The sequence below is a fragment of the Piliocolobus tephrosceles genome, chromosome 13, assembly GCF_002776525.5.
Source record: "Piliocolobus tephrosceles isolate RC106 chromosome 13, ASM277652v3, whole genome shotgun sequence".
Lineage (NCBI taxonomy): Eukaryota > Metazoa > Chordata > Mammalia > Primates > Cercopithecidae > Piliocolobus > Piliocolobus tephrosceles.
In genome coordinates this window covers 14,431,614-14,456,711 of record NC_045446.1, presented here as the reverse complement: position 1 = coordinate 14,456,711, position 25,098 = coordinate 14,431,614, and the positions used below count along the sequence as shown (strand labels likewise).

Here is a 25,098-nt window from a genome sequence, read left to right as displayed (position 1 = left end):
AGAGGATAATCTCTAAAGACCTATTAAGGAGAGTCCACTTGTTGATCACAAGGGAAAGACTTTAGAAAGGGAAAGAAAGAAATCACAGTGCTCAGAAAATACTATTCACCTTTTCCTAGCTCCCAGAAAAACTTGCAAGGGTCTTGCAACCGAGGAACCAGGGATTCCAGGAGAAATAATTTGGAGCAATGTGCATCTGATGAAGTGTCATAGAGGTCCTGGAAATGAGGGGAGCTAAACTGCATAGGTTAAATGTAAGAGGACCTGGGCCTGCTTCCCACTGAGAAACCTGTGACTGCAGGGACCATGGCGATCCTGTTGAACGTCACACTGCTTCCCCAGAGCCCAAACAGTGCCCACTCTTTTACTGCTGATTACAATTTATTCTTTCTTTTCATCCACCATCCACTCCTCCAATTACATGCCCAGACCTGCCCAACGCTGTCTTATGTTCAGGATTGACATCACAGAGGCACACAGCTCCACTGGTTCCAGCTTCTGGGAATGGAAACATGTTGCAGTGTGTAACTCATTTTTTGCATCGCTTCATTGCTGTAGTCTACATGAGAATAGACAGGAAAGCCAAGTTTGGCCAAATTCTGGGCGTGGTCATAGATGACATAAGTCACAAGGCCCTGGGACCGGTATTCAGGCAAGGTGCCTGCCATTCTCATCTCTCCAGTCTGGTCCATTAGATTCCAGCACACAGGGGTTCCCTCAGGCCCCAGGAGACACCTGGTGGGAAAGGTCTGAATGCAGCGCTCAATGAATCTCTGGCTCCTCTCATTACCACCAAAAGACCAGAATTTATTCACCAAGTGAGCATGGGTAACATCCATGGATGAGAGTTTAAACATCTCTTGGTTGCTATGGAGGGTCCAAGAAGAAAACAAAATCCATTAGTATAAAGGTTTGTATTTGCTATGACCTCTATTGTCTTGAGAGACAGAGTAGACAGAAAAAATAACAAATGTGAAGTCCTGGAATATAGATGAGCTTGTGATGAAAGAGGAACAGAGTGAAGGTCAGAGTCGTTGGAGAAAGCAAGCAGGAAGGGCAATAAAGGTCCAAGTGGTAGCCAGAGACCTGATTTATTCTAGATGAGAAGGGAGATGGTGGAGTCTTTTAAGCAGGGGAGAAACATGTTCTGAGTTAAATTTTTTAAAAATATAATTCTGATTTCTTTGTACAACATTGATTGTAGGAAGGCCAGAGTGAATGCAGAGAGAGAAGTTGGGAGGTTGCTTGAGAGCTGTGAGTGGTATACAGTGGATTTTATCAAACTCACATGGCCTTGGGTTTGCCACCACTGGGAGATAAAGTCTTTGATTCCAGTAGGAAAGGAGCCAGTTCCTTGGCTGTTTCGGATGCCATATAGAGAATGTTTTGTTTGTGTTTGACTTTGAAGGACTTAATGGCTGCAAGATTTTGTATAGCCTCATTCAGGCTGGGCTGTGAACCTAGATGGTAGGATAAACAGAGATGTAATGGTTTAGGTATATTCTAGAGTGAAGTTCTGCAGTGGAGTAAGAAGTGTCTAGGATTTAGTATCATAAAATCTTGGTTCTGGGCTTGGTGCTACAACTATGACCCATGTCACATAGTAATGTAAAAAGTGAAGATTCCTCTTCAAAAAGACTTCCCTCCCCATCTAAGAATACATAGTAACTTCTCTTAGAAGCAAACTTTATTTAAAGACCTGTGCTAGCATTCTTAGATATCTGCCAGAAGATAATAAAGAAATCAATGTACTTTGTGTTCTTAGCTCCCACAGTTTAGCCTAAATATTTACCCTGGCATGCTTATACTGGTCCAGGTAAGCATTAGGTCATAGCCTGTTCCTCTTCCTTATTTGGAGATGTTTTTACCTTTCTCAGCATTCCACAGGTTACTTCCTGCTTCCTTCGTTCTCCTCTGCCTTTACCTCTTTTAAAAGGTTTTAATTTGTTAGTCAACTGGGACAACTACAGAATGTGAGGTCCCATTCCAGCCAATGGAAACCAGACACAGCAGTAGGGTGGACATGTCAGATTATAAATAACCCTGTCTCCTTTGTTCAGTGTACTCTCATGGCAAAATTGCTGGTGAGTGTACCCTTTCTGCAGAAAGTAAAAATGACCTTGCTGAGGAAATTAAATTTATGTTCAAGTGCTATTTCTTTACAGCACCAGGGAACAAGCATTTCAAACAGTAAGGATTTGTGTAATTTTTTCTGTTTTACCTAAGTGAAAACATGCTTAGGGATGGATTCAATTACGATTGTGTTATTAACAGCAGTATCTGCACTGGAACCACATTTTCTGGGCTGTGTAATTGTGTAGTTTTGATAATCCTACTAGATAAATTTAAAAACTGGTAGCTAACATCTACTAAGCTACATTCCTAGTGTAGTAATATGAGGCAATGACCCACGATTTGCCCATATCTCCTGGTATCCATTCCCCAGGATAGTCCCCTCCTCCACTGCAACTTACCTTGGCCACATTGACCGACTTTCATCAATAGAAAGAGCAAATTTAATGCAAGGAGAGGCTTAAAAGTGCCTGCCCCATTGGGGCTTTCCCTTTGTTTTTGCTCCTGGTTAAGACCAATTACATTAAGACCAATACCATTAAGATAGGCCTGGGCCAGTCTGCTAAAGATACATGTTGCCATCATGCTATCACCACAGTCACCAGCTGTCATGAACTGACAACAGAACTCTCATTCAGGCATGTGAGTGAGGCCATGTAAGAGCAATCAGCCATGGTCCACCCATCGACTACAGCTACACGAGTAAACCCAGATGACACCAGTGGAAGAACTGCCTTGCAAAGTTCAGCCCAAATGGTTGATTCACAGAATTATTAGGTTTGCTATGCAGCAAACGTTAACTAACATGTCCAAGTATTATGCTAAGCATTTCCTAGTCACCTTCATTGAATCTTTTCAGTGCCTTGTGTGTTAGGTAACATTATTTTCCTCATTTTTATATATGATGAACATAATCTCAGAGAGGTTAAATCACTTAACTAAGATTACACTGCAAGTAACAGTCAAATACCATCCTAGGGAATCTCCAGAGAGCATAGTTGGAACCACAGTTCTTCTGGGTGATCTGGGAAGTATTCTATGGCCAAATAAGCTGTCATTTTTATTACCAGAATAGAAGGCCAGAGGGAAGGCTCTTCTTCAGCATCCAATCACCTTAAAAGGTCTGGATACAGCTGCAAAATGTGTCATAAATCCTTGGTACCAAGGAATTATACTATGGTTCCCTTTATGAAGCCCATTCTTTGCAAATTTTAGGGTTTCCCACACTGTCCACCACCATTGACAGGTATAGTTACCACACAGTAACAAAACTGACAGCAGGCTGGGAGTCTGGAGCTTGGAGGAAGGAGGTATAAGTCACATGAAAACTTGCTTAGGACACATAAGTGAGTCAGCATACATTCCTCTTACTTTGAATCTGTAAATGCTGTTTCCAATTGATGAGTTCTGGTGATCCAAGGAATTCCTGACAGTTTTGGGGGTCTTTGGAGTAGATTTGGTAAGTATTGGTATAGTGATCAAGGTCATCTGTCATATCCTGTTATCATTAGGAAAAAGGAAATAAAACACATCCTTATATTTTATGATTACATATAATTTTATACTGTGATATTTCTAAGTAATAAAATATTGGTAGTTTTATTGGTACATCACAATTATTTCTTTTTTATTGATACATAATATTTGTAAAAATTTATGGGGTATGTGTAATATTCTGTTATGTGAATAGAATGTTTAATGATCAAGTCACAGTTTTCATCCCCCAGAATATTTATTATTTCCATGTGTTGAGAACATTTCAAGTCCTCCTTCAATCTACTTTGAAATATACAATACATTGCTGTTAACTATAGTCACCCTATGTCAAACATTAGAACTTATTTCCTTTATCTGACTGTGGGTTTATATGCATATAATTATTTCTGAATTATTTAAATAATGAGATAAAGATCAAAGATTCAACTATTCAATTTATATTGGAAAATTCCAGAACAATACTATTCATTATCCATATAACACGTTAAAATTTCAAATAAAAGACATAACCATTTAGAAAGCATTCTTCTTACTACCATCATCCTCAACAGGAGGAAGAGAGAGTCAGTTGACAAGGGAAAGCTTATGTTGGAAGAATAAATTTTACTACAGTTCAAATACTTGCAGAACACACAAACTATGACCATGGCAGTATGAAACCTGATATTGATGCCAAAGAAGATTAAAAACCAGTTCGAAATGCCTTCTTTGAAAAATATAACGGTTAAACCAATTGCAGTTCCAGAGAAACAAACAATCCACTTACTCAGAAACAACTCCTCAAATTAGTAAATGACAGATACAATTATTTATAGGAAGAAGGTGGATGAAAATATTACCACAACTATAATTATAAAAGAATTTAAAAACTTTTTAAAAAGTTGGAAAATGTTGCACAAAAAACATACAAGTCAGCAATGATACCACTGACACATTTTGTTGCTTAAGACTACATTTAAAACATCAAATAATTTTATTTTGGTTTAGTTTTCATACCATAAATTTATTCATTTCATATACTGTTTATTTTTAAATTTTGATTGGCAAATAAATGTATATATTTATGAACAATATGTTGTGTTGAAATATGTATACATTTTGAAATGGCTAAATCAGGGTAATTAGCATATTTATTGCTTCACGTATGTTGAACCTGGAGGACATTATACTAAGTGAAATAAGCCAAACACAGAAAGGCAGGTACCTCATGATCTCCTTTGTATGTAGAATGTAGAAAAGTTGAACTCAGAAGTAGAGAGTAGAATGGTAGTTATCAGCAGGTAAGGTGGGGGAAAGTAGAGGAATTGGGAAATTGTTAGTCAAAAGATATGAAACTTCAGTTATAATAGTTATAATAGGAATAAGTTCAAGAGATATATTGTACAACTTGGTAACTATAGTTAATAACAATGTATTCTATTCTTTAAAATTGCTAAGAGAGTAGACTTTAAGTGTTCCCACAACAAAGTGATTTTTAAATAACTTTATTAGTATTAAAAGTATATTTGTGTTTTCTGATGTTTTGAAATAAGCTTATGCATTTTTATCTTGAAATGTGTTGATTGTTTAGTTTCAATAATTTTTAAGTGTTTCCTCAAATGTGTATAGAAGTTCTAGCATTATAGTTTTGCTTTTCGTAGTTGATAGGGTTTGGCTGTGTCCCCACCCAAATCTCAACTTTAATTATTGTTCTTATAATCCCCACGTGTAATTGGAAGGACCAGATGGAGATAATTGAATCATGGGGGTGGTTCCCCAACCCTGTCTTTGTGATAGTAAGTTTTCATGAGATCTGATGGTTTTATAAGGGGCTTCACCATTTTCTCAGCTGTCATTCTTTCTCCTGCCACCATGTGAAGAAGGTCATGTTTGCTTCCCCTTCTGTCAGGACTGTAAGTTTCCTGAGGCCTTCCCAGACATGCTGTACTGTGAGTCAATTACATCTCTTTCCTTTATAAATTACCCTGTCTCTGATATGCCTTTATTAGTAGCATGAGAACGCACTAATACAGTAGTCACTCTAACTCATTGCCCTTTTTTACAATTCCATATCTGTGCCCTTGCTGTTTTCCCTGGTTAGAATGTCCACTTTTCCTTGTAATCCTGACAAAAAAACATATTTTTCCTACAAAATCCAGTTCAGATGACATCTCCACCAAGAAGTATGTGGAGACCTTATCTGGTAGCCCCACCTTTGACTTCCATAATGTAATCAGGTTTTACTTGGCCTATTTCTGTATCCTGTTTATCTTCTGTTCTCGTATAGGTCACACGGAATTTTAATTTATCTGTTGATCTATCTTGTCTTCCAGACTCTTGAGCTTCTTGAGGATGGGGACTTGTTGACTATCACTATGATTTACTTCTGTATGCCCTGGCTCTACCATATCGCTAAGAATGTAATAGGCACACAGCTAATATAAATGTAGAAGACTATTCATACATAAAACCTTACCTGCTCCTGAGGGCAGACAACCACTGTATTAAAATGAGGCCACTTGTCCACCACAGCCTTCAGATTGAACGGATTTCCATGGTTTATGTGAAAGACGGTTCCATAAACCTGCAGGATCCCAAGAAATTGAGAGGGTTGGTTTATTAGAAAAAGACAGCAACGTTTCTTGCTTGATTAGGACAATAATTATTTCTATAAAATCATGACATTTTATGATACAAAGTAGCCAAATGGAGAATCTAGGTCAAACAATCTCTGTGTGCTATTTTTTTTTTATCTGTACACACAGAAGGCAGACAACCACTGTATTAAAATCAGGTCACTTGTCCACCAGAGCCTTTAGATTAAACATATTTTTGTTCAATAATAAAATTACTGATATTTGCTATTTTTCATCACTGAACATATTGTGTACCTATTTCTCTATTCACAAACATACTGTTTTCAACTTTTCACTTAAATAAATAATTCTTTATAGAATGTTCTTTCACAGGAATCTTTGCATACTTACCTAACATTTTCTTAAAATATCCAGAAGTGTAATTGCTGGTTTAAAGGCTATATACATGTTTAAAACTCTTTAGCATTGTTTCCATATAACTCCCTGGAGAGCTTAACTGAATTCTCATCAGTCAGCAGAGACTATAGCCTATTGCTCAAGAGAATAACCTTGGGGAACCCTAGCCTGGATCCAGTCTTAGATCCCCACCCCTGCCCTGTTGGACAAACTAATGAGAGAGAGGGGTGCAAGAGAGGGTAGGATGTGAGAATGAGTGAGAGTAAACCCCACAGACAGTAAGTGTCCTTATGATTTTGGGGTTGTGGTATGCAGTAGTAGATGTCAGCATAGATCTCATGACCATTGTGAACATGAAGCTTCAGCTGATACCAGCATGGAAATACACCAAAAAGGTGCTGTGCACTTGAATGCTTTCCATCAAGGATAGATGATAGAACTATACCAGTATATTTCCCTCCGGCTGCCCCCTATCCCGCATGAACTACTGATATCAGACTAGAGAATGAAGGTGAAAAAATTTCTAAACTGACTAAGTCTGAGTTTATCTGAATTAATTCTGTTTTCAGCTATGAGTGGAGGCTTAAGATAGAAATTTAGTACAGTTTTGGCAAAATATAATGGTTACATTTTTATACATTTGTACCTGGGCCCTGTTAAAATGTATTTACACTACAATATCCATTGCAAAATATGAAAATATGTGAAACTGTTATGTTTTTCTTATTGTGGCCTAATTTATTAAAACTCCTTTTTAGTCCTACTGAACCCCAAACCTAGTGTGAACCCAGATAATCTAAGACAAGTCTCAGTTAATTTAGAAAGTTTATTTTGCCAAGATTGAGTGTACACCCGTGAAACAGCCTTGGGAAGTCCTGATGACACATTCCCAAGGTGACTGGGGTACAGCTTGGTTGTACACATTTTAGGGAGATATGATACCTCAATCATTATATATAAGAAATACACTGGTTCAGTTTGGAAAAGTGGGACATCTTGAAGCAAGGGCACGAATACTTGAAACGGGGAAGAAGCTTTCAGGTCACAGATAGGTGAGACACAAATGTTGCATGCTTTTGAGTTCCTGATTAGCCTTTCCAAAGGAGGCAATCAGATATGCATCTATCTTAGTAACTTTGAATAGAATGGGAGACAAGTTTGCCCTAAGCAGTTTCCACATTGGGTTTTCTTTAGGGGTTGGGGGGCCCAAGATATTTTCCTTTCATGTCCCCCACCCCTTTTTTTTTTTTGTATAGTCTTTCGGAGAAAGCATTTTACAATAAAATGAGCCTCTGGTCTCAGGTTTCATTTAATGTCTTATGGCTAGGACAGTTTATTTCTAGATGGGTAGGTCCCAAAGGCTCATTTTTAGCAGATTGGGAAGTCTCACGTCCTGTGAAGAAAAAACAGCAATGAAAGGGAGAAAAAACAACAACAAACAAAAGAACAATCCTGGAAAAATAGATATAGGCCGCATTACTCTAAAATTCATATATTAATAGGCAGCTTTAAAAGTGGCTTATGTATGTAAATAGGTTGCTGTTATTTTTTTCTGAAGTTTAAGTTGTTTGGCTTCAGTTTGTAGGGTTTTAAGAAAGCACAGCTTAGTTTTCAGTGACTTCAAATTTGGACAAGTGAAAAAAAAGAAGAAAAATAAATTTAAAACATTATTTTGAAGACTTGTAGCCAAGAAAAATAGAATTCATTTCAAATTGTAGAAAATAATAAAAATTGAAAAATAACATCAGGCAAAACTAGAATCTAACAACAGTTGTAGTATAGTTTTCAAATATAGATTTTTTTCTCTCTCCAGTTTCCCGATTTTACTAAAAACAAATTATGGTAGGACTAGTTTGCTTTATTATACTTGGCCTAATTATTTGTATACAGTGCAGCAAGAATAATTATTTTTATATAGGTTTTTAAATTGGCATTGATGAAACTTTGTTCCATAGGAGGAATCTCAGATCAGACTTTTTAAAGCAAAACCTAGTCATGAATTTGTGCCATCAAATACCTATGAGTTGAATGAATTTCCTCTCCTCTTGAGGTTCTACATTAAACCTGGGGCTTCTGTGCCTGTCAGAAAGTGACATTCTTTACTTACCACACTCAGAAACCCTGTACAGGGACTGCGTACACAAAATATAAGGCCATTTGTTTCTCAAGGGCTTTATTAACTCCATAAGTCAAGTTTGATTTCTTAAAAGCAGTTAAAGTCTTCATAAAATAATAAAATAACCAATTTCTCCAATTGTTTCCTGTTAGAAATGAAAACAGATTCTTTTTTTGTTTTTTTTTTTTTGGGACGGAGTCTCGCTCTGTCACCCAGGCTGGAGTGCAGTGGCCAGATCTCAGCTCACTGCAAGCTCCGCCTCCCGGGTTTTACACCATTCTCCTGCCTCAGCCTCCCGAGTAGCTGGGACTACAGGCGCCCGCCACCTCGCCCGGCTAGATTTTTGTATTTTTTTAGTAGAGACGGAGTTTCACCGTGTTAGCCAGGATGGTCTCGATCTCCTGACCTCGTGATCCGCCCGTCTCGGCCTCCCAAAGTGCTGGGATTACAGGCTTGAGCCACCGCACCCGGCCAGAAATGAAAACAGATTCTTATTGCACTTATGCAAATAAATGTATTGCCATAACTTAGGAATACTCACAATTTCCAAATTCTGGAGAAATCTGGTAGAGAGAAACAAATATGCTCCAAAGTTTGTTCATAGGAGTATACTAAATTGTTAAAAGCTGTCAGTAGCTCAAAAGAAAAGTTTTAAGACTCTGAAAAACAAAGGATCAGCAAACATTTTAAATAAAATGTTAAAAAGATTGGTTCAGTCCATGTAGTTAATTCCTATTTTGTTTTGTTTGATATCATTAACATTTTATCTCTCTCTGAGTCCTGAAAGTTTTTTCTCTATTGTGATGTTGCAATCTCCAAAGTTATCAGAAACTTGCATTTAAGAGCACCTGTTGGAGTTTTATAGCTGATTATAAAACCACCTTCTAAAGAGCACCAAAACAAGATAACAATTTTCCATGGATTAAAAAAAGGTTTAAGGCAGCCATAGTCAAAAGACACAACTGACAAGAAAATTTCTTACCCCTGTGGCACACAATATGATTGTTACTGATAATGTATACTAAATTATATTATAATTACAGGAGTTTCCCATAATTTTGGAACACATACCAATAACATATTTGTACAAATACAGCCCAAAGAAAACCAAACACCATTTCATATTTGGCAATGCCTTCTGTATAATTTTTGTACCAAATAAGCCAAATTGTGTCATTTTTGGACTTAGGGGAACCTACTATCTTAAAGAATTAGGTCAGAAAAAGACATAATTTATAATTCAATTTTGGAAAGTTTGTCAAATATAAGTTTAAAACACTTGAAATTACAAAATAGCATTACAGGTCATTGTGAAGTCATTTATTTAACCAAAGTGAAAGTCAAAGACTTCAAAAAGCAGTGAAAACCTTCATGTTTTGAGAGAGGAAATTTAATTTTCTTAATAAGACATCCTAATAAAAACAGCATGAAGCCAGTTACATTTGTTTTTCAAAATTTTTAAACAGTCTAAAATTTAATCTGGATTATAAAATGTAACTTCCTTGAACCTCATAACCTTTATTAAGGAGTCAGTTAATGCTTCAAGAAAACCTTGTTAATCTGACACAGGGGTCTATATTCTGGTTTTTCATCAATGTTCCTTTGACATTAATGATTAATTTATACAGAAGCTAAACTTATTTTGTCTTTCAAAATCAGCTATTATACTCTTACATGCCCAGCTCCTTCACGATAGTCCCTGGGCCTTGCGGAGTTGAATAGCTTTAATTTATTGCCCAGTGTCTCAGGAATGCAGTTTATTTTGATTGGCATTTTCTACAGGGCCTGAAGATGAGGCTTTAATTGCTGTCAGTGTTTAAAATTTAGCAGGACTTGCTATTCTTTATAGACGCAGGAGTTAAAATTCTGTGATTCAATGTTACAAGGACTTTAAAAGCATATACAGGAAGATACGTGGATGTAATCTTAATTAAAAAGATTTTATCTCACTTTTTTTCTAAGCAAATGAAAACTTAATAATATGACAACTTGATTATATAAACTTTTTAAATACATAAATCCTCTTATTGTGACTTACACCAATTGTTCATGACATGCTTGGACTTTTTGGTTTGTCCTGAACATCCCTTTAAACAACTACTTATTTTATTTTAGGATTAAATTTACCACACAAGATTCTGTCTTACATAAAATTATCTCTCTTTAAGCTTTTTTTTTTTTTTACCTAAAAAACCCTTCTTTTAAAAATAGCTTTTTTATATCTTTTTTTAGTCCTAGTCCCTTTTACCTTGTTTTATATATAAACTTTAAATAACCTTTGAATTGGAAAAAAACTTGTTCACCTCTTTAAAAAAAAAAAAGGCACTTTTTTTTGTTTGCTTTTTAGCAAGAATATTTTCCTACAATATACTTTTATGGGAAGATACCCAACTAAGGAAATGTGTATTATTTAATTTAATATAATTTCATATGCTAAATTATGACCAGTTTGCTTACAAATATTTATCCCATTACATTACCCCAATTATTTTAATTGTTTACCTGGATTATTTATAAAAACTGTGATATTCATGATTTAAATTTATAAAACTACCATTGCAAAATCATAACTGAGACAGTGAAAACAGATTTGACCTAACTGACTCCATCTTGCTTTTAACCTCCAAGCTGTCCTCATTCATTCCTGGACGTAGGCCTAATTAACTTTGGGAGGAACTTGGTTTATAGTTTAGCTTTGAAACAAAGAGAATAACAGTCTTTTCCCCAAAGAAACCTCCTTATTGACTGTGGACCAGACTGCCTAAACCCACAGGATTAGAAGTTATGGTAATCTTACTAAATTAAAGATGCAGTTATTTTCATTAAACCCATATCAATGTCTTATTAAAAATTACACAAGCAATGATCATCCTGTTTGGGACTGGGTTTATAGTTATGTAACCCCTATGCCAAACATTGACACCTTATAGTATTTGGCAGGGATAAGTATGAAATTTGCTTGATTAATAAATGCAAACAAAATGTATGCTGGGAATTCTTAAGACATTTCTACTATTACTTTACCAAAAATTTTAAAGCTAGCTTATTTATTAAAGATTTTTATTTAAGTTACATAAACTTGAAAAAGCATTTGACTAGTCTTTTTTAGTATCTAAGCACTTTTATTTTTTCTTTAAGTTGATTAATTATAGCTCTTTTATATATTTTCAGTAGTGAAATATTTTGTACACAACACATAAATACATATAAAGATGAATTAGACATGCCGATGGAAGTACATTTTATAGATTTATAAAGACCCTGTTATGCCCAGACCGTTTATTCCCCAAAGAAGACCACCAGAGTCCAGAGTCAAAGCCAAGCGGCAAGGATCTTTTACTGCAAGTTCGAACTTGGTCCCTCCATTCCACAGCAGATAAGAGGGCCTCGAACAATGCATGCGCTCGCTTTTTATAGCCCGATGTAAAACAGGACTTGTAAGGTTACAGAGGAACAAGGGAATTCTTTAGGTTACAGCGTTACAATTACAATTGGTTAACATATTAAGTTATGCAATTAGCAGTTTTCTATTTGTTCCCGCGCTTTCAGTAAAACCACAAACGGCTGCGTCCTTATCAGGGATTTTTCCAGGTGGGGTTTTTTCTAAAATTGAGAGATATATGATGTTTGTACTGGGCCCAGGAAATTGAGAGAGATATGATGTTTGTACTGGGCCCAGGAAATTGAGAGATATATAGTGTTTGTGTTGAGCCTAGGGCTGAGGAATGTGCCTGATCTCTTTCAACCCCTGCCCCTTTTTTTTTCTATCTTGGAATTTCAGATTCTTGGCAACCTGTTTCAAAACCCTAGGAAGCTGTCAGATAAATAGCCTTAAATTTGCACATTAAAGGAAACAACTCAGGTGAAAACCAAATAGTAAAATTTACATCATAAGGTTCAGAGAGAAAAAGTCTGGTGATGCTAGAAGAAGTTGTTTTTATTTTTCTTTTCGCTAAATTAAAAATAAAATTAAACTTCATTTTTTTCTTAAATACCCAAGTAGCCTTTGTTGCAATAACTATTTTAGTTTAAAAAAATCAGGTGAAAACAGAATTCAGTCAACTGAGAAGCAAAAAAAAAAAATCTTTTGCACAAAAATAGACAAGGTCTTAGGAGAGAAAAATAAACAAAAAATAAAAACATGAAGGCCTTCCAAATACAAACATGCACACATGAACACATACACACATACATCTTGGATGTTAGCTTTTTAATTAAGCTGACTTTTAACAATTGAGCTCCTTACATTTTTTAAAAAAATCTTATTACAATATTTCAGTTAAGACAAAATGCTGCTTTTTCAGAAGTACAGCCATTGCTCTTTCAGTTTGGTCTGGCTGGCAAAAAGGTGGCCTTATAATGTAAATAAAGCCGCTTTAATAGTTAAAATTCAAAATCTTTTTTTTTTCTTTTGCTAGCCATTTTCCTCCGACATCAGAGGTCTTGTTCCTCATAATTTAGGGTTCTCCTTTCGATTTGACCAAGAAAAATACAAAGAACAAAAATGTTAAGCAGAACTAACAATGATCACACAAATTATATGATTTCTGAGCACTGTAAGTGTAAGCAGAAATTAACACTAGGTAGTTGTTAAATGCTAACTTTAGTCATGTAAAAAGTAAAGTAGAGGTTCCTCTTCAAAGAGACCTTTCTCCCCATCTAATTAGGAATAAATAAACTTTATAATTTGACCAGATCAGGGGAGATCAGGGATTCTCTGGAGAGGGTGCTTGCAGATCTCAGCAAATTGTCCTATTAGTTTGAGCCATAAAGGTAGCCATACTGGTACCAAGGACCGATAGGAGATTTGTCAAAGGTCAGGGCAGCTCCACTCAGAATCCCCCCATAGTTACCAAAATCTGAACCCTGAACCCTGAAAATCAGTGACAGGTCTCATTTAATTTGGAAAGTTTATTTTGCCAAGGTTGAGGATGTGCCCCTGACACAGCCTCAGGAAGTCCTGATGACATGTGCACAAGGAGGTCAGGGCACAACTTGGTTTTATATATTTTAGGGAGATATGAGACCTCAATCAATACACATAAGAAGTACATTGGTTCGGTTTGGAAAGGTGGGACATACTGAAACAAGGGACATTTTGAAGCAATGGCAGGAAGACTTGAAGCAGGGAGAAAGCTTTCAGGTCACAGATATGTGAGACACAAACAGTTCGTTCTTTTGAGTTTCTGATTAGCCTTTCCAGAGAGGCAATCAGATATGCATCTATCTTAGCAACTTTGAATAAATAGAATGGGAGGCAAGTTTGCCCTAAGCAGTTTCCAGCTTGAGTTTTCTTTAGTGATTTTGGTGGCCCAAGATATTTTCCTTTCACACTAGTGAACAGAACATGGTGAGGCAGCTGTTATCAGTTGAATCAGTTGTAGTGGACATCTTTATGCATTTTATATCTAACACTCAGAAGAATGGATAGACATTTTCTTAACTAGGCCTCTATTAATTATTGAGTAATAGTGAATTCTAGGTTATACACCTCCATCAAAAGCAAGTGGCATAAAAAGTTTTAGAGTTCCATTAGGGGAAAATGTATGTCTTTTAGTATGCAACCAAAGAGGAGGAATGCTATTTCCTCATGAAAGGGAGGAGTCATGAGGGCTTCCTTATCTCACCACAGAGGGGCCCCAAGAAGGAATCACTGAGAAACATCTAGAGTTTTCTCAAAATGTTTAGGATCCACTTAACACAAGGAATAAGGAGAAATTTAAGGCAGAAAATTCTACATCACAGTGTATTGAAAAAAATGTTTAGCCTAGAGAATTTTTAAAAGTAGCCACTAATCATAAAAATACCTCAAGTAAGTATACATACAGTGTCTAACTAATATGCCTTCCAAGAAAAATATTCTGTCTCTCTGGGAGGTTGTTTGGATCGTAAAGATTGTCGTGTGAAGGCACTTAAATATTAGGTAATTTTGATTAATGTTAGTAGGAGCTGAAAGGTGGGTAACTTTAGATTTGGATTAGTTTACTTGAAGCCATATTGTGTTGTTAATAAATAAAGAAGGCTTGTTGTCTCATTAATTCATCTCTAATGAATGAAAATCAAACTATATAATCACAAATAAAAGAATGCTAATATTTTCTCCTTTATACTGAAAGAAGGGAATAGCAAATCATTTAGGGAATGGGTAATTTGAATGTGTTTATCTGAAATGTATGCACTATATAGGAATGTCTTCCAAAACAATACAAATGTAAAAATAATTGTCCACTAAAGAGATACACACACACATACACATGAACAATTGTACTTGAGTTCCATTGGAGTGAGCCATATCCATTTGATTGCTAAATATATATATACACAGACAAGAATCTGACTCTGTCATTGGAACTGCTCTTGCATAATTCTGGATGTAGGCATTTACATATATATAAAATATATATATGTAAAACATATATATATAAAACATATAAATATGTTTTATTTAATTCTGAGACCTCTAATTATTAATACCAGGTTAAGAGAGATACTGGGAGCTAGCCCTAGAGTAACTCGACATGCCTTAAATTCAGAGCAATTGGGAAATTTACATTAAAATATAAATTGATCTGTTATTTCAAAGAAGACTCATTCTGGTTAACCTCTCACTGGCAAGTGTCCTTTTGTAATAAACAAGTTAAACATTAATGTGCAGCCTCAGCCAACTTTGTAGAACTCTGGGCAAATTTCAAGTGTTATTATTAAATGCTTCTTGGAAAGGAGCAAGGAAGTAATCTTTTGAGTCAGCACAGAGCAAAAGGTAGTGTTTAGACTAAGGCATAACTATGTTCATATCATTGCATTGCAACTCAGTATTTGCGGTATACTGAGAAAATTAGTTAACTGAGTCTTCATTTTCTTATCAGCAACATGGACATGGTAGTAAACATCTTGTAGAGAGGTAAGGCAAACTAAATGAGAGAAAACATGAAATAGTGCCTGGCTCAAAATAGGTACATCATAAATGTCAATCCCTTTCCCTCGTCTTTCACGGCAAGTTTGTCTTCTTTACTCCTCTCAGAATTTTCCATTATCACCTTTAAGGATGCTGGGAGGCTCTTCCTCAAGGATTTCTCCAGCATCTGCAGCATCTGGGCACCTTGTAATGGTAACATCATGGAGGATACCTTAGCCTAGGAAGACAACCAAGGAACATACAGGAGTGAGAAGAGCTAGAGGAGATTCTGAAACAAGAGTAGCAAGTTCTGTATTAATGACCAGGTTTTTCTTTAGTGCCTTTCAACTGCGGTCCTCAGCAAATCCAAGAGAAGATGAGACTGGTGGAAAACTCAAGGATCTTTCTCTGAGTTTTTCAGGTCTTTTTTCTTACCCTTTGATGAATTCCAGCCATTAGTTTCACTTTAGGTTAAAAAGCCCATTTTTAAATACACATAATATCTTTTGAATTTTAGTTGCTATCAGTGATTTCTCCTGACTCTTCTGAGAATGAGTTGTGTAAACTTGGGAAAGTTATTTAGTCTCTCTGTACTTTGGTTTCCTCAAAGGTAGATGGGATAATAGCACTATATCACTCAGAATTTTTGTGAGGATTAAAGGAATGAATACCTGCAATGTGCTTAGTAGAGTGTTGGTCTTATAGTAAGCACTGAACATTTGTTATTTATTCGATTACTACCACCACTCCTCTTTTCCTCCTCTTCCTTTTCTTCTTTCTCTCCACTTGAACCAAAGTCCTATATATTACATGATGTTTTTATACAGGCATTTTAATAAAGGGCATTCTGACATGGTCTAAATATAAACAATTAACCTTTCAAAAATTATTACTGGGTCATATTCAAAACTTGTACTCTCACCAAGCCTCACACTTTGAAGCTAATTCCATCTCTAAGCCTTAAACTAGGATCTGTGGTACATTTTGTAGAAATTACTAGGTAATATAAAAATAGCATTTTTACGTATTTGACTAGCTGCGTCAAATTGGGATTACCTAAACATTCCAGAACATCACAACTACCTGAAAAATAAAGAAAGATGCTGTGTCACTGTGTTCTGTTTTAGAACTGCGATATTTGGAAGAGAGCAAAGTAAATTCTAAGTGAAGGTAGGGCTATGAGAGGGTGTTGCATTAAAACTGGTCTGGTGCATGATTCTATAATTAGGTAACCTCGTGATTTTAGAACATCAGTGAAAAGACTGTTGCTGTTACTGGTGGTGCATCTGTACAGGTCTGTAGCAACCTCAATTCTTGTCTCCTCAACAGAAAGAATTTGACCGAGGGGCAGAAGGCAGAAAGAGAGACCAAGGGAGGTTTTGGAGCAGGAGTAAATGTTTATTAAAACGCATGAGAGCAGGAAGGAAAAGAAGTAAAGTGCATTTGGAAAGGGGCCAAGTGGACGACCTGAGAGATCAAGTGTGCAGTTGGACCTTTTGACTGGGTTTTATATGTAGGCATACTTCTGGGGTCTTGTGTCCGTTCTCCCCTGATTCTTCCCATGGGGGTGGGCTGTGCACATGTGCAGAGGCCTGCTAGCATGTGAGAGGTGAGCATGTGTAGTGTGAGCATGGAGTTGTATGCATCCTAACTGGAGACATTCTCCCTTAGCAGTTGAATGTCCCTAGAAGGTCATATGATAGTAAAACTCTGCCATTTTGCCTCTGAATGCACATGCTTAAGCCCACTTGCCCATCTCCTGAGGTCTTGTCAGGAAGCTGCTGATCACCGTTTTCAGGTTTTTTCTATGTATCTGGAGACTAACTTTGGCTGGCACTTGCTGTCACCAATTTTTATTTTAGAGAGACAGTTAACCACTGGACCATCACCTGATGGTTGCCTGATATATCTGGGTGTGGGGTGTGGGATGTGGAGCCTTCTCCTGCCCTATGTATGCCTGACTAGCTACCTAGTGTAACATTTCCCCCACCATGAGTTCAAGACCCCAATTCTTTGGGGAAAATAGACAAAAGTCAGTCTTCTATAACGGCTTCCTGCTGACAGAGCGGTAGCAGTGGTTCTGTGGATTTGGCCTCTTGCTAGCCATTAGGGCAGTAGTATCCAGCCAGGTTCAAGGGGGATAGGGGCAGGATTTTGATTCTGTCATGTCTCACTGATGGGCAACCTAGGGGTCCCCTGTAGAAGGGTGACTCTTGAATATTGAGAGGACAATATCCTTGCCTCTGGTTCCTGCATTTCTCCTTTTTCTTAGCCCTGTTCTCCTTTTTCTGTTCTTGGTTATAAAAGACTGAGAAGGCTAATTTGAGAATTTCCTGCATAAGGGCACTGGGTTCCAAGATTGACTTTTGTAATTTTCTCTCATTTCATTTTTAGGCCAAGTATTACAAAGAGAAACTAGTTTTTTTGTTTTGTTTTAAGGTTTTGGGGACTCAGACTTTTCCTAGTTTGGGGGTATATATCTGCGTGTCATAACCTGTTTTATGGAGATGATTACCCATCTATGAAGAGAAAACAGAGGAGAAAAAGAAAAGAAAAAGGGAAAGAATGTGTCCCTTCTTACTTTCCTGTTATCCTAAAAGGGGCATCCCCATCATCCTTAAGGTTCTGGATTAACTGGTCTTACCATGTACCCTTACCCTTGGTCCTATCTCGTTACGATTGCCCACTTGAGAACACTGGAGTGAACAGTAGGCCTCCTGTTCATCCTTGGGGTTCTGGAATGAATGAACTGGTGTTACCCTGTACCTCTAACCTTATCTTTATCTCTGTTCTAATAGTAATCTGTTAGCCTGGGACCAACCTTCATCTCTGTCATATGGGTCTCTTGCACTTGCCGGGCTGGCCTATATCCTTGTCTCCATGACTTTATAGTGATTCTTGCTCAAAGCATTCAAGCAAAAAATAAAAATGATTATCTCTTTTCTCAGATTATCATTTTGTATGTTCCTTAAGTAGAAGAGAAGCCTGCTTTTCAGTTAACTGCCATAAGAGGGCTGGACTTCCCTCCCTTTAAATATGACCTTGAAGGTCTTGATGCATATTGAGAAGGGAGTAGGAGTGATTAGAGAAATGGAGACTACAGGAGGAAGTAGGAGGAAGTGAGAAGAACACTCATGAAAAGCCTTCGTATGCTTACAGAAACAGCAACCCTTGGATTTGAGAGGGCAATGTTTTGTTGCCCTCAACACAAAGGAGGAAACCTCTGGAGGACTTGGGACTTAGGGCAAGAACTTGCAAATGATAAAGGAAGAATTTCCCCTCCCCTAAAGAGGCGCTGACTTAAAAAAAAAAAAAAAAAAGAAAAGAAAAGGAAGTAAGTGAGATCCTTAAAGTGTCAGCCCTATGCAGGAAGGCAAACTGTTTCAAAAACACCAGAAAAACTTAGCTCTGGGTTGTAACAGGAACAAAAAGCATATGTTAAGTCATAAGGCACTGGCAGAGCTCAGGTTTCAATTAGTGTCTTTTTTTTTTTGGCAATGTGCCAACAGATGGAGAGCAGGTTGGAGGTCATCCAAGCTTGTAGGATAAAAACATGTATAAATTTCAGGGGAGATCTGCAAGGGAGCTCATACCTGTGCTGCTGCACGAATGCAGTAAGAGCCATGAGTGCGTGAATAACAGGAAGTGTGTGTTTAAGAAGTCACGTGGCAGGTGAAGTGAAAGAAGAGTCAGACTTGTCTTCAAGCCAGACAGTTTGGTAGGTGTGCAAGACAATTTCAGATCACACAGAGAAAGCAGGAGATAGAGGGTGCAGCTTCTTGTGAAAGAGTCATTTTTAGTTGAAAAAGCAGAGGAAATCCCAGGCATTGCACTTCTAGGCTTTAGCCCTATCACTCTCACAAACCTCCTGTTCATGAGGGCCATTAGTTCCTCACTTCTACTCAGTGCAGGCTCGAAGGTCCTTCCCACTCCCACGAGCCACCTATCAGGGTGAACCGAGAGATCAATCACGGGGAGCAGAGCCACTTGCGGCTGACAGGAATTGTTCCTGGGATTGGTTAGTAAGCAGGAGAGTGAAAAGGGAGAAGAAAATTTCGTACAGGGGTTGAATGTCTCCATCTGAAGAAGGCGAGGTGTAGAGGTGTCTTACCACTGGTGAACATATCCAAGTCATGCAGCACCAAAGTATGTTAGCAGCATAATGTATCCAAGTCATGAGGGCTCCACTCACCCCAAGAAATGTCAGGCAACCATCAGATGATGATCAGGTGGTTGTTAATTGACTTTCTAAAATAATAATTGGTTACAGCCAGTGCCAGCCAAAGGCAGTCTCTCAATAGATAGAGAACCTAAAACCGGTGATCAGCAGCTTCCTAATAAGATCTCAGGAGTTGGGCAAGTGGACTCAAGCATATGCATTCAGGGATAAAATGGTGAAGTTTAATTGGTATGTGACCTTCTAGGGACATTTGATTGGTAAAGGAAGAACACCTTAAATGAGCACGCATACAATTCCAGTAAACACACAGCACATGCTCACCTCGCAAGTGCTAGCAGGCCACTGCACATGTGGACAACCCACCACAAGGGAAGAATCAGGGGAGAATGGACATAAGAGCCCAGAAATATGCCAACATATAAAACTCCAAGGCAAAAGTTCAAACTACTCACCTGATCTCTCAGGTCACCCACTTTGCCCTCTTCCAAGTTCACTTTAGTTCTTTTCCTTCTTGCTCTAAAGCCTTTTTTTTTTTTTTTTTTTTTTGAGATGGAGTCTCGCTCTGTCACCCACACTGGAGTGCAGTGTGCAGGGGTGCAATCTCGGCTCACTGCAACCTCCACCTCCCAGGTTCAAGCAATTTTCCTGCCTCAAAGTAGCTGGGATTACAGGCACGCAACACCACACCTGGCTAATTCTTGTATTTTTAGCAGAGATGGGGTTTCACCATGTTTGTCAGGCTGGTCTCGAACCCCTGACCTCATGATCCAGCCACCTCAGCCTCACAAAGTGCTGGGATTACAGGCGTGAGCCACTGCGCCCGGCTAAAGCTTTTTAAAAAATGTTCACTCTGGCTCTAAAACTTGCCTTAGTCTCTTCTTCCACCTTATGCCCTCAGTTGAATTCTTTCTTCTAAGGAGAGAATTGAGGTTGCTGCACACCCATAAGAATTCACTAACAGTAACAGTGCTTCCAACCAAGAGAAGACAACAGAACTTGAATTTACCTGTCCACCTAAAACAATAACAATTTTCATATGTTGAACATCAGGACATGCAGAAAGAACTATGACCTCTGAGAAAAGGAAAACAGAAAAGGTGAGTCCTAGAATTGCACCAGCTTATTATCTGATGGCAGTTTTCAGGTTGAAGTTCAGGGAGATCGAATCTAACCAGAGCACAAGGACTCTCACTGATTGAGCGTACTGAGGTTTTGGAGCTTAAGGAGGCCAATGTGGAGCTTCACTGAGAGAGTAACAGAGAGATGAGAGAGACAAAAAGAGAGCAAGAAAGAAAAAGAAAAAAAGAAGGAAAGAAAAAGAAAAAAGAAAGGAAGGAAGGAAGGAGAGAAGAAAAGAAAAAGAAAGAAAAGAAAAGTCCCTAGGGTCTGGCTAATTACCCATCTGAACATATATAAAAAGAAACTACCTTAATACCTTAGCCCATAGATTCTCCCTTTACCGTCTGACTCTAGTCTACCCTTCTAGCCTCTTCTGTTGCTACTGTCCACCACGTAGGACCACAGTGCATTTCTTCAACACAGTGTCTGCTTAGCTCCTCTGGTCTTTCTACGTTTATTCTCAGTTTGAAATTTCCTACTTCAGCTCTGCCTTCTGAATTAAGCTTCCACTTACCCCTTCAGGTTTACCTGTACAGCCTATTATCCCTAGTGCTCTTTTCACTGTCTCCTATGTCTGGCTGAATAAGTCACTCCCTTTTCTGTACTCTCATAAGTGTTTATGCATATTTCAATTCTATAACTTGTTATTTGGGTTAAAGTTTTCTTCTTTCAATTGACAAATACCATATATATTTATGCTGTTCAATATGATGTTTTAAAGTCAAATTTCATTTTGTTTTCTAGATGTTGAATTCTTCTGAGGCAAGAAGCTCATATTACTTATTCTTTTATGAGTAATTCTTATCACAGTATTTGGCACATAGTAGGCCCTCAATATATAAGTAACAAATGATTGAATACATGAAATGCTTGTATTAATTTGTCTGTCTAATCACTACACTTTCCAAAAGTATAGAGACATTAATGTATTCATTCAGTAAACATATATATGTTAAATGCATAATATATCCTGGACATGAGAAAAATTTCCAGCTATTTTGTACTACATTATATCTTGAAGAAAACTCCAGACCATATCTCTTATCTAAGGGTCTTAGGATGGTAAAAGCATAACATTCCTAAAGGCTAATCTTGTCTTTTCTCTAGAGGCAACTCATAAGGAAGTTATAAAGTAGAGTTAAAATAGAGTTTAATGTCACGTCTGTGGGTGTGATATTACAGTATTTTCTGAAGAGTAAAGTTTGGAACCACCCTCTAAGGATGTACTTACAAACTAACAACCAAGTGTGGCTCTCATGCTTGGTTGGGGCAAACTGAAAGCTACTGAGGCTGAGGTTCTTCCAGGAAATCTGACACAACCACGGCAGCTGGCAGCACTGGGCGTAAACTCCAGAATCTTTGATCCTGGTCCAGTTATTACAGAAGTGGAAATTCATCCAAAGAAAACAATTTAAAAGAAGAAAACAACTCTAGGCTGAGCATGGTGGCTTCTACCTGTAATTCCAGCACTTTCAGAGGCCAAGGAGGGAGGATTAATTGAGGGCAAAAGTTTGAGACCAGCCTGGTCAACACAGCAAGACCACAACCTCTACAAAAATAAAAATTAGTTGGGTATGGTGGCACACACCTGTAGCCCTTAGCTACTCAGGAGGCTAAGGTGGGAAGATTCTAACAGCTTTCACCACTCCATGCAAGTAATTTGCTGTTTTGTGTAAGTAGGAAAAAAAATGTGTTCTGCAAATCAGACCTCATTCAGATCTTTCCCACTACCTTGCTTTTACTGCAGGTACTTGAATGGGAAGGAGAGTAAGAGAGTATTGCCTACATAATCTGACCGCAGTCTCACAGGGTGAGTTTTGGTACAACTCTTCCAGAAATTTCTGAGTTGTAGCTTGTAATGCAGACCTTGTACTAAGTTGGCAAAAAATTCTGATGTCAGTTCCAGTGGAATCCAACCCTGGACTCAGTTGAGCCCACAGCAATTTCAATGTTACAATGAGTTATGTTCATACTACTGCACTCCAGTCTGGGTAACAGAGGGTCTCTAAATACAAAACAAAACAAAAACTCTAAACAGAATTTTATAAAGTCACACGAACATAAGCAAGTCCTGAACAAAATCTCTATCTGCCTCAATAGGGGAAGATAGCATAAAATGATCCAACAGAGCGATGCAACCCTAAGGCATTAACATAATGCATACAGACATAATATGTAATACTTACAGACACATGGGAGAGTGTTCAAATAAAATGAGAAAATATAGGACACAAAACAGTTCACATGCAACACATAAAGTTCAAATTTAAGAGAGAACAAAGGCAAATAGGAATAAATAAGTAAATGGTAGTACGATTGTAGATTAAATCTTTAAAGTAAAATTTGTTTTCTGTATAATTTAAATAAACAGTAAATCTTGTCTGTGTTATTGTCTTATTGATCTACTTATTTCCTCTCTCACTTTCAGGGCAGCAACCTTCTCATCAGTAGTGTAAGGAAAAAACTGCCTCCCTTATAATGTGACCAGGATTAAATATAGTCATGTTTCCAGTGTCTCCACACACTCAGTATTCTATTCATTCACCTGCTTCCAAGAAGCTCTCAAATCTTTCTCTATTCGTTTATTAGTTCAGAGCACAAACTTCTAAGGATTTTCATGGTAGCTAGCAAACTGCCGTTTACAAAATACGTGTCAGATATGTGTTTCTTAAATGGAGGTTACTCCTTTTCCTTGAGCATAGTTGTCTGCGTATTCTGAACATAACACAATATGCGCACTTTAATTTGACTCACTTAAGTGAAAGAGGTGTCACAAAGCAATAATTACATTAAAAATTTATGGTGGATATTTAAAGTATATAATATGATGTTATGAGAACATATAGGTAGTGAAAACATTACCATTGTGAAGCAAATTGATATATCTATTACCTCACATAGTTACTTATTTTTGTTGTTGTTTTTGTGGCAAGAGCAGCTATAACCCCACTCATGTAGCCTGAATCCCATATACAATGCAATTCTATTAACTATAGTTCTCATGCTGTACATTAGCTCTCTAGACTTGTTCATCCTATGTATCTGATACTTAGTAATGAGTCCTTACCTGAAAAGCAAGTCTCTGCAGATGTTTCCAGGAAGAAATGATGAGCCGCACGCACCCTTCTGGGAGATGAAATTTTCCCTGATGCAGTCGGTTCAGCAGAGTCTCGCAGAGTAAGTTTTGATACACCTCCTCCAGAAATTTCTGAGCTTTGGTTTGTAATGTGAACCTTGTACTAGGCTGGCAAAAATGATCTGGTGTCAATTCTAGTGGAATTCAGCCCTGCACCTCAAAGGCCCGTGTTGAAGGAATTGGCTCTGCATGGTTGAGAAGCTGGCTGTATGCCCCTGAGCTTTTTTTAAAACATACAATGCTTTTTGTCCTCACAGGTCATGGAATTACTATGAAAACCAAAGCTGTGTGAAACCAACAGGCCAGATACTGGAAGGAGGGTCAGATTATGTAGGCACTACCCTCACCTCTTTCCCATTCAAGTATCTGTAATAGAAGCAAGGCAGTGGGAAAGATATGAATGAGGTCTGATTTGCAGAATGCAATAAAACAGCAAATTACTTGCATGAAGTGACAAAAGCTGTTAGAATCTTCCTTTTGAAAGACAAGCTGTGTCCCCTCCCATGCCCGTTTTGAAGCTGCAGAAAACATTCTGACAATGATTCAATGTGGGCACTTCTTAGTCTTACAGAGAAGGACCATTGAGCTCAGCATGGTTGAACTGGTTAGATGTTAAGCCCAGAGCTTTTTCACTCTGAAGTCCTCACTACTCTACTTTCCACTTGCTCAGAAAAGAAGGGAGGATTCATAGCAAAGATAATTTGAGTCTCGACTCCACTGTGTAAAACAGCCAACATGGGGAGTTTGACACTCTCTAGGTCCTTGTTCTCATCACCTCATTCCCAGGTTAGTCAATATCTTTATTGTAGAGGGAGGAACATACACGCTAATCAGAGGAGCAGGGACACAAGAGGCTAGGTTGAGATAGAGGGACGAAAATCGTGTGTGTTCCTTCACTCAATGGATCAGCACAGAGCAAGTTTGCACATATTTTTCTCTGTACTGTCAAGGAGCCCTGCCACTCTTAGAACATTAATTCTCCATCTTTTCTCCTGGGGTTGAAGTCATTATAGTCTTCCATTGCTCTTTCTTCAAGGCCACTGAGATTGTTCTATCATTTATTAACCCAGTGGATCTCTTGACTCCAGTAGGGTTCATGTCTCACAAAGG

General features: G+C 37.7%; 1 protein-coding gene across 1 annotated transcript; it reads right to left on the bottom strand.

The window, feature by feature from the left end:
• Nucleotides 1–368: 368 nt before the first annotated feature.
• GLYAT (glycine-N-acyltransferase) lies at nt 369–24,054 on the bottom strand. Its single transcript, XM_023215855.3, has 6 exons — nt 23,920–24,054; nt 15,696–15,791; nt 6,026–6,133; nt 3,445–3,571; nt 1,289–1,460; nt 369–867 (listed from the first exon to the last, which is right to left on the bottom strand). Exons 2-6 carry the CDS (start codon nt 15,774–15,776, stop codon nt 465–467), a joined length of 891 nt encoding a protein of 296 aa, XP_023071623.2. The 5' UTR covers nt 15,777–15,791; nt 23,920–24,054; the 3' UTR covers nt 369–464.
• Nucleotides 24,055–25,098: the final 1,044 nt, after the last annotated feature.

What these genes read in the sequence shown, in the direction of transcription:
- GLYAT (XM_023215855.3), bottom strand. Translation starts at nt 15,776, where the DNA reads ATGATGTTACCATTACAAGGTGCCCAGATGCTGCAGATGCTGGAGAAA. An exon ending in GCCTCCCAGCATCCTTAAAG is followed by an intron (nt 6,134 to 15,695) that starts GTGATAATGGAA and finishes GGGATCCTGCAG; the next exon opens with GTTTATGGAACCGTCTTTCA. An exon ending in TTGTCTGCCCTCAGGAGCAG is followed by an intron (nt 3,572 to 6,025) that starts GTAAGGTTTTAT and finishes TAATGATAACAG; the next exon opens with GATATGACAGATGACCTTGA.